General features: G+C 37.6%; 1 protein-coding gene across 4 annotated transcripts in view; it reads right to left on the reverse strand.

Annotated features, from left to right (window-relative positions):
• NOL4 (nucleolar protein 4) overlaps positions 1–16,638 on the reverse strand; it is a 396,517-nt gene that overhangs the window by 259,799 nt on the left and 120,080 nt on the right. For all 4 annotated transcript variants that reach the window (XM_006889163.1, XM_006889165.1, XM_006889164.1 and 1 more), the window contains exon 5: positions 7,697–7,829. In XM_006889163.1, coding sequence (XP_006889225.1) covers positions 7,697–7,829 — 133 coding nt within the window. The remainder of the gene's footprint in view (positions 1–7,696; positions 7,830–16,638) is intronic.

The following is a 16,638-nucleotide window of genomic DNA, read 5'->3' on the forward strand; positions in this document are numbered from 1 at the left end:
AGCTGTTGTACATAGGGTCACTATGAGCTGTGGGCTACTTGATGGCACATAACAACAGCAACAAATTAATAGATACTCATATATATATATATATAAGATGTGATATATGAATTCATATTGAATCTGCTGCTTGGTTTTGAAAGTGTTCTGAAATCTACCAGAGATGCTAAAACACTGAGCACTGGACTCCTTCACCACAGGTGGAGGGAGGAGCATAGTCACAAAGATAATGATAAACCGTAACAGCACTATTTCAAAACAAACAATTAAACCAGAAATAAAACTCCAAATGAGTCTGACATCTTTCTCTGATCTGATAAGATGCTTCAAGGCAGGCCTGGAACTAAACTGGTTTCCTCCAGCTTTCCAGAACCTTCAAAAATTGGTATGTGGGGAGCCTCAATCTACACCCTATAGGTTTTTTTCTAAATAAGCAAACATTTCTATTTAAAACACCTTACATAATATAAACAAAATATCAGAAGACAGAATTTTAATTTAAGAGAAAGGTACAACCAACTTGCAAATGTTTGAACCCTAAAATGCAAAGAGGAAATATTCTCTACAAAAGCATTTAATATAAATGCATAATAAGCAAGCTAACGTTTTCACATTCATGCTCTAAATGTGAGTCAAATAGCTTTTTGTCATCTTTTAAAAGTAAAGAATTACTGCCTTAAGGCAATTTTGAATGATTAAATACACACACCAATATTACAAAAGGAACTAGCAATCACAATATCCTCTAATTCCAAGTGGCATTACTTCCAGTTATCTAATTTCTTTATACAACTTGTAGGGTTACCATAAATTGTAAATAACTTTATTTATAGAGTAAATTTCACACATGAAGTGAAAGCTATCTAAAAGCTTTCATCAGTTTAACCATAACCCAGAATAATTAACAAGTTCATCATGTAAAGTACTTTAAATACAGATTTAAAATACTTTGAATGAGGGGGGGAGAAGGAATCCCAACAACCCAGCAGTCTTCTATCATGTAATTTTGAATGAAGAGTGTATGTAAGTTAAATATGAGAATAATAGCACTGTAAAGAACAGGCTAAATTCTAAAAGCAAACATTTTATTGCATGTGTTGGGGAGGCACCCCACAAAAATGAAAACAAAGAATATCATTCCTTAGTTTATTTTTGTTGTATGCAGAATTTCCTGAACAAGAAAAACAGTTAAACGCAAATAAATTTTCAGGGAAAAAAACCCCAAACCCATATTAACTTACACAAAACAGCACTAGGGAATTTTATGTTCAGTCTGAAAAATGTTTCAATAGTGTTTCTAATTAAAGCTCACCATCATAAAAAAGTAACTGCTAAATTTAATTCCCTACTAAGTATGCTGTTTTACCTCATTTTTTATTAAAAGCATGTTTTATTAGATTTTTCCAGCTAAATGAAATGGTGAACAGTAGTTGCTGTTATTGCTGGCTTATACTTTAATAATTACTTAAAACTATTCTATTCAGCCAAATACGGTGCAGTTCTAGTCTCAAGGATATTCAGACTGAATATTCTTAGTCATATATAAGCTTAGCAGTTTGCTTAGTGTGTATGTTTATGTGCTTTTAATTTAAATCCAACGTGTGTGATATTTAGATAGTAAAAACTGAAAAAAGACTCTCAAATTTCTTAGAAATGCCTTCAGAAATAACTAAGAAACTGCAGGGAGTAACATTTTCATAGCTAAGTAGGAGAGCTAACTGTTGACCATAAAGCTGTACACACACACACACACACACGAGCGCGCACACACACACACACACACATTCAGAAGTTATAAAATAATATTCGAATAAAATAACCTTGCTATAAGAACTAAACCCAAATGGCTTGATATGCTTAGATTATTGCCACATAGACATTCAAAATGCTTGGCAAAAATGTATAAGATTATCTTCAAAAGGATGATCTGAAATATGAACTCCCACTTTTTCCCCAAAAATAATATTTTATTGTTATTAGTTGAGCCATTGAGTTGACCACAACTCATAGCTACCTCATGAAAAAAAAATATTTAAAACTTGCCCTATCCTGCAAAATCATCATGATCCCCACATGGTCAAGTTCACTGTTACAGTCATTGTATTAATCCATCTTGTTGAAGGTTGCCTTCTCTTTTACTGATGTTTTACATTTCCCAGCATGGCGTCTTTTGCCAAGAGTCCGCTGACTCTTCCTGACAATATGGCCAAGGTATGTGAGGTAAAGTTTTATCATCTTTGCCTCTAACGGGCACCATGGTTGTGCTTCCTCCAAGACAGAATTGTTTATTTTTTTGGCAGGCCATGAGATGTTGTTGTTGTCGTTGTTGTTATGTGCCATTGAGTCACTTGCGACTCATAGCGACCCTATGTACAAGAGCTCTAAATGCTGTTCTATCCTGTGCCAACCTAGCCATCTCAAATGCACTTATTCCCACCACTCCAGTCACAGAATCGATCCATCTCACCAAAGGTCTTCCTCTCCTTCGCTTTCCCTCCACTCTGCCAAACATGATGTCCCTTTCCAAGGACCAGTCCCTCCTTACAACATGCCCAAAATATGTCAGACGAAGCTTCAGAATCCTTGACTCCAAGGAACACTCTGGCTTCACCCTCTCCAGGACAAACCTGTTTGTATTCCTAGCAGTCCATGGTATATTCAACACTCTTCTCCAGCACCACAGCTCAAAGGCATCAATTCTCTTTCTATCAGCCCTATTCACTGTCCAGCTCTCTGATGCATAGGCCATGAGATATTCAATATTATCTTCTTGTCATTGTTTTTATGTGCAATTGAGTTTCTGGTGACTCATAACGACCCTATGTACAACAGCTCTAAACCCTGCTCTATCCAAGGGTCTTCCTCTCCTGTGCTATTCCTCCGCCCTCCCAAGCATGACATCCCTCTCCAAGAACTGATCCTGACTTGCAATGTGTCCATAGTATGTCAGATGAAGCTTCAGAATCCTTGCCTCCAAGGAGCAGCCTGGCTTCACCCTCTCCAGGATGAACTTGTTTATTCTCCTAGCAGTCCATGGTATAGTCAATACTGTTTTCCAACACCACAGCTCAAAGGCATCAACTCTCCTTCTATCATCCCTAGACATTTCCCAGCTCTTTGATGTACAGCAAGTAACTGCAAAGACCATGGCCTGTATCAGGCACACGTTAGTCTCTAGACTGACATTGTTGCTCTTCAATATTATCTTAACCATCCTACATATATTGGGTGCCTAGTGGGAAGAATCTGTGTTGCAATCCCAAAGGCAAACAGTTCAAATCCACCAGCTATTCCTCAAGAGAAGAATAAGCAAGCTCCTCCTGTGTGATTTACTGCCTCTGAAAACCTGCTAGAGGGTCAGGTATGGGTGGGTTCCAGCTCAACAGTACATATAACAACGATAGATGTATGTATGTTGTGGTTAAGTGCTGTAGAGTCATAGATGACCCATAGGAACCCTATGAAGAAATGTCTTGAACACAAAACTTTCATATTTTATCCAAGTCCATAGAGTTTCCTGGATGCAAGCTTTTTTTTTGGAAGTAGATGCCACTCCTGCTTCTAAGCCTGTTTTATTCAGGAGATTCACAAAAACCAAGCCTGAGGGCTACAGGCCTGAGGGTCCAAATGCCTTTTTAAATAAGAAGCCAAATCCAATCAGTTCACACCCTGTTGCAAGCAAAGCCTAGTCTCAACCCCAAACCAGAAAACACACCTTTGCAGAATCTGGCTGTTCCACTCATCTTCCCTGCCTAGAAATAGATATAGACACATATATCTTGTGCCAAAAGGCAACTGAAAAAACACATAAGACTACATCTTGTTTGTATTGCTGTTGTTGTTTAGTACCATAGAATCAGAACCAACCCATCACTGACACTCCAGTGGGTTTTCAGAGGCAGTAAATCACAAAGGAGGAGACTGACCCTCTTTCAAGATTGATGCTCTTTCTTGTGCACAAAGTAGCTGGTATATTTGAACAGGATACCTTTGGATTTGCAGCACAGTTATTTACTACTAAACCACCAGAGCTTCCTGATACAGAGTAAGAGCTCATAATGTCGCCTGCCATCTCCCCACTCACCTTGTGAGATATCAGCTTCATGTAGAATCAACTTCATGCACAAACTGGCAATTGAATAGGGCTCCATTATCTTGAAATTTTTAATTATTACAGAGCTTGTGTTTTGGACATGAAATCCAATGGGACAATGTATATCAATGTCAGCAAGGGATATAAGGATATCTGCCATTTCCTGCAACTTATTTACACAGGACTCTGACTGTTCCATGAATTGCAGTGGAAGCGTGAAGCAGGAGTTTGGTAAGACACATGTAAGAAGGTTATGATTCAGTAAACAGAGCACTGACAGCTTCAAGATAGCCAGCTTTCAGCTTGAACTAGAGCTTGCACTGAATTAAAAAAGGAAGCCCTGGTACTAAACACACACACACACACACACACACACACACACACACACACACACCAAATACCTAAGGAATGTCAGCATATCCTCTTATACTTTCATGGAAAATGATGGCAAAGAAGACAACGAATATTTCCTTTTCTTTCCAGTCCTTGAAGACTCATCAGTAAGGTGAAGTAAAATATGTTGGTAAAATGTGTGTGTACCAAGAAATGAAATAAAAATAGCTGATATCAGTTTGTGAAGTAAATGCTTGCACACGCTATTAAAGACAAATTGTGCCATTTTGGAGATTTTACTTAAGTGCTCTTTTTTTTTCAAGTACTTAAAATCAACATTATGCAAGAGAAAGACAAATGGCAAAACTGTCATGTTTCTTTACTTCAAATGGAATTAAATGGCACATAAAAACCCACCATGTCAACTCGAGAAAAGCCATAGTAAGTGTTCATTCCAAAACGTCCAATGTCACATTGGTTCTCACTTCCTTTGTCTGAATGAAGTAATGAGAAACTTCCTGCTATGATGCCATGTCCACCCCTCCTGTGCTTACTTTAGGAGTAAACCCCACATCTCTGTTTCTTCCTTTCTCCAAACAAATATGGATGTCGGGATTGTAAACAGCATGTCTACCACAATATACTTGGGAGTCTGGATTGTGTCTTTTGAATTTAGAGTGCACATAATGATAAACCACTTGAAGAATTTTAAGCCATACATTATAAGACAGCTCAATCATCAGATAAAAGGACGCACTAAAGAAATAGGTACTACATAGAAGGCTGTGTCAATAATATTTGACAGGGATGAGGAGGACTTGATTGATTGATTGAATGGAATGAGGGGGAAACAAGAAAGGTGATACAGATTCCATATATTCTTTTGAAAAACTGACCAGGTCACGTTCAACTATATATTTACTGTTGTTGTTGTTGTTAAGTGCTGTTGAGTCACAGGCGACTCATAGCGACCCTATGAAGGAGAGTCCTCAATGCTTGGGTACCTTTCATCCTCACCCCAGGTTCACAGGGTTTCCAGAGGCAAGCTATTATGGAAGTGGATGCCACTCCTCCTTCCAAGCTTGTTTTCATTGGGGAGCTCCACCCCACTTTCTGTCCACTTTGGGTAACCAGACATTAAGGCATTTGACACATCAGTGTCACAGTGTTCAGCCTCACAGCATCTCCAGACATGGATATATAATTTAAAAAACTCCTTTTGGAGAAAGCACTGTATACATTTATTCTGGTGTATTTTATTAAGTTAGTGTGGATTTATCAGTATCCTTGTCAAAGATTCCTACCTAGCGATGCCTATCACCGCTCTGCATCATGAGGAACACACTCCTTGCTACTTTCATTCTTTAAAATTTCAAACTAAAAAAAAATTTGACTGTATATAACCCAACAAATTTACGTTAATAAAGATATACACATTGGTATACAGACTACTGCAGTCACACTATTCCCAGTGGCAAACAATTTCTATTTCAAGTGATAAACAAATAAAATTCTGAGGATGTCTGCTCATATTTTAGAAGAAATCAGATAGATTATATATAAACCAGAATAAGTGCATTCTTAAAAGTCGTAAACAGATGCCTTGCTGACTGCAATAAATATTCTACTATGTAGTAAGAAATCAATCTGTTGTTATTGTTGTTAAGTGCTGTCAAGTTGTAGATGATTCATAGTGACCCTATGAAAGACTTGAATGTTTGTATAACTTTTGTCATTTCTCCATGTTCATAGAGTTTCTGGAGGCAAGCCACTTCAGAAGTGGATGCCACTCCTGCTTCCAAGCTTGTTTTAATCAGAAAGCTCCGCCAAACACTGTCCACCATGGGTAACCGTTATCACATCTGACACATCAGTATGACAGTGTGTACCATCACAGCTGTCACGAGTTACCTCTGTACAGCAATGCACAGACCAGTGCTATACCACTTAGAAGAATGTTTGACAAAAAAAAATCAATCTAGGATTTAAAATAAGTAAACGCTTCCTTTCCTTATAATTTATGCCAAAAAGGACACCAAGATCTTTCAGACACATTTGAAATAAGAAAAATCAAAGTCCTTTTATTTTTTACTCTTGGTATGCTTATAATTAGGGGTTTCTTAAGCCTTGAGTACACATGGCGGCTAGAAATTCCATAATATTTTGCAACCAGTTTTCAATAGCAAGAGTCAGCACAGAAAGAAAACTATGCAGTAAAATAGTTCATATAATTGTGTTCATTCTAGAAAAAACAAGCTGATTTTGAGTAAAATTGGCCTGCGTGTTAGAACCTTATTTTCTGCTATTTATAATCTTTATTTTCTGCTTTCTATAACTATTAAACTTCACCTACAATTACTCAAAAAGGGACATTTACTTGAACATATAATCTATAATTTCATACATTCATAGATAATCAGAACAGAGATGGTTTTTAAAAACATCTCCAACAGAGTAATGATAAGGATATTCTAATGGTGATTAATTTTATAAAACATAATGAATGGGAATGACTGTACGAAACACAGTGTGAATGAAGAACAGTGTGAAGCATAATGTATACACACTTCATAAGCAAACCAATATAAAATATGTTTTAAAACGTCTTTGAAAATATTAGATTTAAAGAGTTACCTGTCACTTCTACTTTGTGTATATAACAGCTTCCTTCCCATCAGGGACAATGAGATGAGTCAGGAAACTCTGATTCACTCAAGGATAAAAAAAATCAGGATTTTTCTCCCCTTCACAGCTGAATAAAATATCTCAAAATTCCTTTAAATTTCTGCTTCTCCAGAAAAATCATTCTGATAAGTCATTCCTTTACCTTGACATCTTTTGGGATCCAATTCTGTCATTTTGGACGAAAGGAAAATGCAAATTAGCCTTTTGGTCACTGTTTAACTCACAACAGCTGGAAGAATAAAAGTCCATGACACATGAGAATTTGTCACATTCTCAAAAGCCAAAAAGTGTCATAGACAACCAAGCTGAATTAATAAAGCATATATTTGAAGATCAGGGATCAAAACACTGGTAAGTTTAGTTTTACAACTGATTTCTGTTTAGAAATTAATCTGATATAAAATTCACCTGAATCCAAAAATAATGAAGTAAACAAAAAGACCTGTGTTCACAGACATTGATCCTCATAGAAACAGACAAAATTCACACACAAGTAAAGGTTAGAGATTGTTGCAACAGATCCTGACTCATGTTTTGTGGTTGTTTTTATTGAATTGCTTGTAGACATTGATTTGAAAAGCTTACCATCTTGCTGGCCATGTAGAGTCTGGGGACTTTGCATTCTTTCCTCAAGATTGGAGCTAAGATCAGAGTTCACCGCTGACATCCGTGTTGAATCACTCATATCAAATTCATCGCTTTCTATTGAACTTTCATCCTAAAAATGGTTTTAAGAGATCAAGCATCAGAAAATACAATACATCCATAAGTAATTATTTTATCTACAGTGCTAGAGTAGCCAACATATACACTTTGACAGATCTTAGTAAAAGTGTGATGCTTGAAATAATAATAACTTGTTCCTCCTAAGAATTCAACACATGTTAAGAGCCAGCTGAATCTATGTACAGGCAGATTAAATAAATGCAATGGTGCATTAAGCAAGCCTACGGTTAGGCAGTGAGTCAAAACACTGGAAATATGGATTTTTCCTTAATTATTAATTAAATCCTCCTAAAAGAATCTATCACAAATCACAACATAAAGAGAAATGTAAGTTTTGAGAACAAAAGTTATTGACCTAATAAAGTCTTCTATGCAGAAATCTTAAAGTAGCTGTTGTTAGGTGCTATCAAATTGAGTGACACTCATAGTTACCCAATGAACAACAGACCTGAAAGGTGCCCGTCCTGCACCTTCTTCACGAGGTCTAACATGTTCAAGTTCATTGTTGCAGTCACTGTGTCAGCCCATCTCATTGAAGGTCTTTCTCTCCTTTCACTGACCCTCTAACCTTCTAAAGTATGATATCTTTTTCTAATGACTGGTACCTCCCGACAACATGATAAAGTTTCACCAAAGTACAGTGAGGAAGTCTTGAGCAAAAACAGTTTAAAAAAATAACTGGCAGATAGGATGGATATCAGAATAAGAAAAATTTGCATGTCTAGATTAGAAGTTCATATTTCCAGAGAGTCAGGGCCGGAGGTCTTAGTTTGCACAAATGAATATAAATGACACTGGACATATTTTGCAGGTTAATGCACGCAAGACCCATTTTCCAAAAGCCAGTTCAACAATTGGTTAGATCATCAAAATAGCCATTTGACAAATGACCAATTCTTCAAAACTTGTCAAATATGAAACCAATTCTAAGTGTTTTCCTTCAATATTTTCTTGGACATGAACTTTTGAAGAACTGGCTTTCAGATAAACTGGATGTTTGCATAGGCAGGGAGGCCTGAGAAACGTGTGTGAATATTATGACTGTCCCATCAAAACCACCAGGTTTGATTGTAAATTTCAATGTGTAATCTTCAAATTTAACACTAATACAGTAACAACAGCCACAGAAATAATGCTATTTATGTTGTAGACTCTGTTCTTGATAGTTATCCTCTCATTTAATCTTTAATTCTGTTCAGAGCTTGCTCAATGTTGCGGATGAGGAAATTGAAACGTAAGAGTTAAATAACTTCCTTAACTAAGGCATATGAGAACTGAATTCATCAAGTCACTTTGAGGAGATAAGATAGAAATGTCTCGGTTTGAGACATGACATCTTGTCATGAGCAAACAATATGTCTTGGCGAGTCAGCAGGAGTGCTCTGGTCCTTGAGGAGACATTTACCCTTGTAGACTAATAGGGTGGCATTTGATGCCTTGGTTAGGCCCAGGTGGTTCTGCTATCCTTCCTTCAGCAGATATGTGACTATGCCAAGCTGTACTGAGTGGCTCTAATTCATTAATTCAGCAAGGAAATGTCATGCAGTGAGGCCTCTGGGCAATCAGCCAGCGAGTTCTCTCCCCGAGGCATATATCTCTCCTTCTCTCAGCACATTGTATTTTCCCAATTCCAAACTCGAAGAAAATCTAATGCATCTAAAGTAAGCATTTATTTAAATGATAAAAATAAGAGAAGTCAATGTGCGTGTCATTATTATTTCTATGTAACACACACACGTGAGGTGTGTAGATACTACACAAAGGAAAGAAATTGCGTGTGATCTCGTAGTATTTTGGAGCATATTCTCTAGAATGTGGATTCAAATCTATGTTCTTCTACTTATTAGACAAATTATTTTGGGAAAGCAACCTAGCTTGTAAGTGCTTCAGTTTTCTCATCTATGAAATGGGTATGAGTACATTGCTAAGCTTCTAACATTATGGAGAAGACAAGAGGAGGTAAAATAAAAGTGGAAAGAACTGTGTCAAATGTATCAGTATTCAGCTGTTTTCTATTCTTATATAGTAAAGATATGTGATAAATATAACAATACTACACAGTATACAATAAAATATACATTTATTATATTTTATGGCTATAAAAATGAACATAAAATTCAATATCATTATTAAAGTGACCAATGTGTGCTTGTAAAGTAGCTATGTGTTCTTAATAAATACAATGTTCATAATAAGCATCTACTTTGTATAAACAGTGGCAAGAAGCTGAACTGCAATCCCAAAGGCACATGGTTTAAATCAACAAGTTGCTTTGCAAGATAAAAATGGGCAATCTCCTCCCATGTGACTGACTGCTTCTGAAAACCTGCCGGAGGGTCAGCTATGGGTCTGACTCAATGGTACTCAAAAATAACCATCACCAACACAGAAAACTTAAATAATCTAGTAAAGTCCTATTTGCATTGCAAAAATATGTAGAACCAGTTAAAAAAAAAGAGATTGTCAACAAAATGGATTGATAAAATGACTACAACAATGGGCTGAGGCAGAGTGGAAACTGAGGATGGTACAGGATTAGACAAGGTTTCTTCCAGTTGTACATAAGGTTACTATTGAATACAAGCCAACTCATAGTCAACTAACAACAACAAAAAACAACAACCACAACAACAAATTGTATGAGATGCACACACACACATGCATACGTGTATATATACAAACACTGTTGTTATGTGCTGTCGAGTCACCTGCAACTCATAGTGACCCCATGCACAATAGCTCTAAACCTTACGCTATCCTGAGTGAATCTCACTGCCTCTGACACATCTGACACCATTGCTCCAGTCGCTGTGTCAATCCATCTAACATAAAATCACATCCACATTTAATGCACATACATACCCACATCCAGGTTACTGTTATTATTTTGTGCCATTGAGTCAAACCTTCATTATCGCTGACCTTCCAGCAGGTCTTCAGAGGCTGTAAATCACACAGGAAGAGACTGTCTCTTCTCTCCCATGGTGCAAGCTGGTGTATTTAAAGCACATGCTTTTAGATTCACACACACACACACACACACACACACACACACACACACACACACACACCCCTCTGCTGGGAAAGGTAGAGAGAGGGTCAGTGAAAGAGAGGAAGATCCTTAACAAGAGTGATTGGCACAGTAACAATGAGCTTTAACATGATGGAGAGTGTGAAGATGGTGCAGGGTGGGGCAAGAATCTCAGCCGTTGTTCAGAGAGTCGCTATGAACCATAGGCAACTAGATGGAATCGAGCAACGACAGCAACAATGACACGTGACACGTGCGGGCACACACACACTTACTTATAAAATATATGTGTCCAAAGAGTCCTGGTGGCACAGAGGTTAAATTGTTAAACGGCTAACTAAAATGTGTGGTTCAAATTCACCAGCCTCTCTGTGGGGAAAGTTACAGCTTTTTATTTCCTTAAATTACAGACTAAGAGACTATGGGAATAGTTATATCCTGTCCTATAGGGTCACTGTGAGTTGGAGTCGACTCAATAAGTGGTGAGTTTGAGCCTGGGTTTAAAGTATAGTAGGAGTACTTGTACATTTAAAGCAAGAACATATGCAGAGAACCTGGTAACAGTACCTATTCTTTGAAAATGGCTAGAAAACTGCTATAGAGCATGTTATGGGCCATTAATAAACATTTATCACCACTGATAATGGTGATACTCTTTTTATCACTTTTTATTAATTTTAATGAAAATTTACAGAGGCAGGATTTCCATTCATTCATTGTTGCACTTTTCTCCCCGTCCACCCCTCCCCCCCAGTACACTCTTCTCTTTGAAATGTAAAAGAAAAGTTCCCCCATTGTTTTACAATCCCTCCCCTCAGGTCCACTCCACTGTGCAGCCTCCGTTCTGGACTTCTGTCATGACAATAATACCTAATCACATATCCCTTTTAAACAGTTTTCTCCCTCATATGTTTCAATGCAGTATATATTATTTATCCCATCTTTCTCAGTCTCCCCCAACCTCAATGTCAGTCCTGTTTTACAAAAGTGGCAATATGCCGTATTTGTCCTTTTGTGACTGAGATACTTCACTCAGCATAAGTTCTCCAGGATCACCCATTTTGAATAATATTGCATGAATTCCTTGTTTTTAATACAGCTTAGTATTCCATTGTGTGGATATACCACAGCTTCTGTATCCATTTGTTTGTTGATGACACTTAGGTTTTTTCCAACTCGTTGCTATTGTGAACAAAGCCATGATAAACACGGGTGTGCATGTATCGGCTTGGGTGGCAATTATGTTCTATTTGGGGCATATTCCCAGTAGTGGAATTGCTCGGTCAAATGATATTTCGATATATACATTTTAAGAAATTTGAACAAGGGACTAAAATGTTTACATGCTATTGATCTGCTCTACATTTTTAGTCTTAGTAATATCACAATTTTAAAAGCTTTTTCCATCTGTCTGGCTTGTTAATTGTGACTTAATTTTACATATCTCGCAATATGATCCCTGGAAAATAGAATCTAGTTTTCACAATTTTACTCATTACTAGAATATAATTGCCCAATTGATATACATTTATGAAAACCTTTAATTAATCTAAGTGCAGTGTTCAATCTGTAAGTTCTACTCTAATTATTTAGTGATTATATTATTAACTTCAATTAGATGTAGAAAAGATAGATGATATATAAAAATTTGGATTCTACCAAAATAGAGATAACACTAATCATGCTAAGAAGAAAAACTTTAAATGTCTAAAGCTGAAGAATCAGAAGTTTTACTGGTGTGTTGTTATTAAGAAGTTAATTTATTCATGACAATCTTTAGACTATTCAGCTCAGTCCTTCCATAGATGTCTGTTGTTGTCGGGTGCCGTCGAGTCAAGTACAACTCATTGTGATCCTAAGAACAACAGTCTTGAACCCTGTCCTAAGTTGTGCCATCTTCATCATTTCTGACATACTTAAGCCCAGTGCTGCAGTCACTGTGTCAAATCCATCTCACTGGGGGGTTCTTCCTCGTCACTTTCACTGACCCTCCATCGTACCAAGAATGATATCCTTTTTCAGACATAATCTCTCTTAGCAACACGTCCAAAGCAAGAGAGATGAAGCCTCGCCATCTTTGCCTCCGAGGAGGACTCTGACTCCACTTCCCCCAACAGATATCTGTTTGTTCTTTTAGCAGTTCAGGACTCTTCTTCCACATCACAATTCAAAGGTACCAATTCTTCTATCATCCTTATTCACTGCCCAGCTCTCAGATGCATAGCAAGTGATTGAAAGGCCACAGCTGAGTTTCTATTTTGTTTGGTGCAAGCAACTATGAGAGGCTTTTGTGATTAGCATCTGATTTGATGAAAGTCATGGACAACTACTGTAGCAATTCTGCATCCCTGAGACTAGTTTTTTTAAAAAAAATTATTATGAATATTTTATTGTAATGTCTTTATTATCAGCCTTTTACCTCTAAAATGACATGTATGATTCAAATGTAAAAACAAAACAAAAAGCCCCTTTATCATGGAGCTTTTATTTCTGTTTTGAAAAGTGACTTGAACCTAAGCTGTTCCATTATTTTATTTCAGTCCCTGGGTTCCAGATGTTAAATCTAAGCGGTCTCTAAGATGGCCTGTTGATTGCCATCATTGCTATTGCCCTGATTGGTTCAAGAACTTATTTTTTGTACTTCTAACATATAAAATAGTACTCAGCTCCATAGGTATGTGCATAGCATCAATAGTGTGCTCTCCAAGACTAATCTAAAGGCTGGTGCTCATAAGTCACTCAGAAGCATTGCAGAGATGCCCAGCAATCTGCTTCCATAAAGCTTGCAGCCCGTAAAGCCCAACTGAAAAGCTGTACTTTGTTAACACAAGTCGCCATTAGTCAGAATTACTCAAAGGTAACGATGTAAGATGTAGTCTATTCACTTCCAGTTTCTCAAGAAGGTCACAAGGCGAAACACAAATTCTCGGTCCTCTTCTGCTCTGACCTATCAGCTGATTTGACAGAACAAATATTCTATAATACTGGAAACTCTCAGTTGTTTCCTAGCTTGCACACTCCTCTGATATTTTTCCAACACACTAGCTGCTCATCCCGAGGCTCCGGTTAAGGTAGCTCCTCGTTTGATGTCAGTATGGAGACTAAGGTGCGCCTGACACAGGCCATGGTTTTGCAATCACTTGCTATACATCAGAGAGCTGGGCAATGACTAGGGATGATAGAAGGAGAATTGATGCCTTTGAGCTGTGGTGCTGGAGAAGAGTATTGAATATACCATGGACTGCTAAGAAAATGAACAGGTTTGTCCAGGAGAGGATTAAACCAAGCTGTTCCTTGTAGGCAAGGATTCTGACGCTTCATCTGATATACTTTGGAAATGTTTCAAGAATGGATCAATTCTTGGAGAAAGACGTCATGCTTGGGAAGGTGAAGGGACAGCCCAGGAGAAGAAGACCCTTTGTGAGATGGCTCGATTCAGTGACTGGGGTAATAGAGGTAGTAGGTGTGTTGGAGATGGTAAGATTTGCACAGGATAGGGCAGAATTTAGAGCTGTTGTACATAGGGTCACTATGAGTTGCAGATGACTTGACGGCACGTAATAACAACAACTACTTCAATTGATATGTGTTTTCATATTAAAATCCCCTAAGTCTCAGGCACTGAACTATGATCTTTAATATAAATTTACTAACTTTGTGTTATCTTCTCAAATCCTAGTATTGAATGCTACAAACCAGGTCCAGCTGTAGCATGTTCAGCTGAATTACACATACTAAACACAGAACAGACAAATCTTGGCTACCTAATATACAATTCTACTTTAACTGCTAAGAAAACAAACAGGTTCATCCTGGAAAGGGTTAAACCAGGATGTTCCTTGGAGGCAAGGATTCTGAGGTTCAGTCTGATATACTATGGACATGTTGCAAGGAGGGACCAGTTCTTGGAGAAGGACGTCATGCTTGGGAGGGTGGAGGGACAGCACAGTAGAGGAAGACCCTTTATGAGGTGGATTGATTCAGTAACTGGGATAATCAGGGTAGGTATGTCAGAGACAGTGAGATTAGCACAGGACATAGCAGGGTTTAGGGCTATTGTACATAGGTCTCTATGAGTCGCAGGAGACTCCATGGCACATGACAATAACTACAACAAATACTGAACTGATAAATCTTGACTATCTAATGTACATTAATTCTTCTTAAACTAACAACAATCTAATTGTTGTTGTTGTTCTGTATTGTGGCATCAAAACCAACTCATAGCTGACCCTCCAACGGGTTTTCAGAGGCAGTTAAATCTCTTGGAAAAAGACTGTCCACCTTCTTCTGTGGAGCAGCTGGTGGATTAGAAAGAGCCACACTGCCTTTGGATTGGTAGCACAGCTCCTTAGCACTAGGCCACCAGAGTTTCCTGAACTTCTACCAGACACCTTAAAGTTGAACTTGAATATTTTGCTAGAAATCTGCTCCAACCACAGTCATACATTTACTGGTAAATGACAGTTTTAGTCTAACTGCTCAGATTTTTTTAAAAAAAATGAAAACATAATTGACTCTTCAAGCCCGCCAGGAATATAACATGCACTTAATAGACATTCATGGGATTAAAGTTTACTGAAATTAAAATATAATTCATCACAAAGAAATATCCTACTTGAATTCCATTTTAATGTGATCTTCAATTCTCCTTTCAATAATCATAATTTCTAAAATTTTGTAAATATTCTACCAGCTCATTGTCTGGGTACCTTGAAAGCAGTAAATATCCAATCTAGTGTTTTCAAAATGTAAGAATAAAAATTTTTTTCTTAATCTTGCTATATATTTAAAAGAATAGCTCTGTCTGTGTATGTGTTAGAGAAATACTTATGGGGTTTTTTGGAACCCAGACAAGTCAGTATAGTTGAGCTGTATTGTTAGTACAGGGGTAATCTTCTTATGTTTGCCCTAGAAATAAGCACGTTAATAGCTAAGTGAGCTTGGAACAAATAATTTGACAGCTCTAATTAGTGAGTTCTGATGGCCTAGTAGCAAGAAGGTGCCTTGCAATTCTGAAAGTTCATGGCTCGAAGTCACCAGCTACTCCATGGAAGAGGGATAAGCTATCTCCTCCTGAGCAATTAACTTTCCCTGAGAACCCACCAGAGAATCAGCTATGGATCATTTCCGACTCTACAGTACTCAACGATTAATTCACAAGTTCTTTTTACGTTTTTCCGTTATTTCGAGATTTTTTTTTTCTTCTCATTCTCAGAAATACCAAACCGACTGCTGTTGAGTTGATTTTTACTCATGGTGGTCCTGTGTGTTACAAAGCAAAACTACTCCACAGGGGTTTTTCTGCCAGTAATGTTTATGGACATGGACAGCTAAGTCTTTCTCCTATAACACTGATGGCTGGATTTGAATCACAAACCTTTAAGTTACTTGTTCAGTTTAGACCAATTGTAGCACCCAGGAACCTTTTCTAGCTGCACAATGAATGATGACAAAAGAAGAATTGATGTCTTTGAGTTATGATGTTGGAGAAGAGTGCTGAATATCTAATTGACTGCCAAAAGAACAAACAAATATGTTTTGGAGAAAGTGCAGACAGCATGCTTGGAGGCAAAGATGGATGATAAAGCTTTGCTACACATACTTCAGCCATGTTGCTAGAATATCCTATTCCTTGGAGAGGAACACCATGCTTGGAAATATAAAGGGTTGGTGAAAGAGAAGAAGATCCTCAGTTTGATGGATTGACACAGTGACTGCTGAAATGCGCTTTAGTGTGTTAGGTAGGACAAGGCTCAGAGACGTTGTT

The sequence above is a fragment of the Elephantulus edwardii genome, unplaced genomic scaffold, assembly GCF_000299155.1.
Source record: "Elephantulus edwardii isolate Elephantulus edwardi_28Jun2011 unplaced genomic scaffold, EleEdw1.0 scaffold00076, whole genome shotgun sequence".
Taxonomy (NCBI): Eukaryota; Metazoa; Chordata; class Mammalia; order Macroscelidea; family Macroscelididae; genus Elephantulus; species Elephantulus edwardii.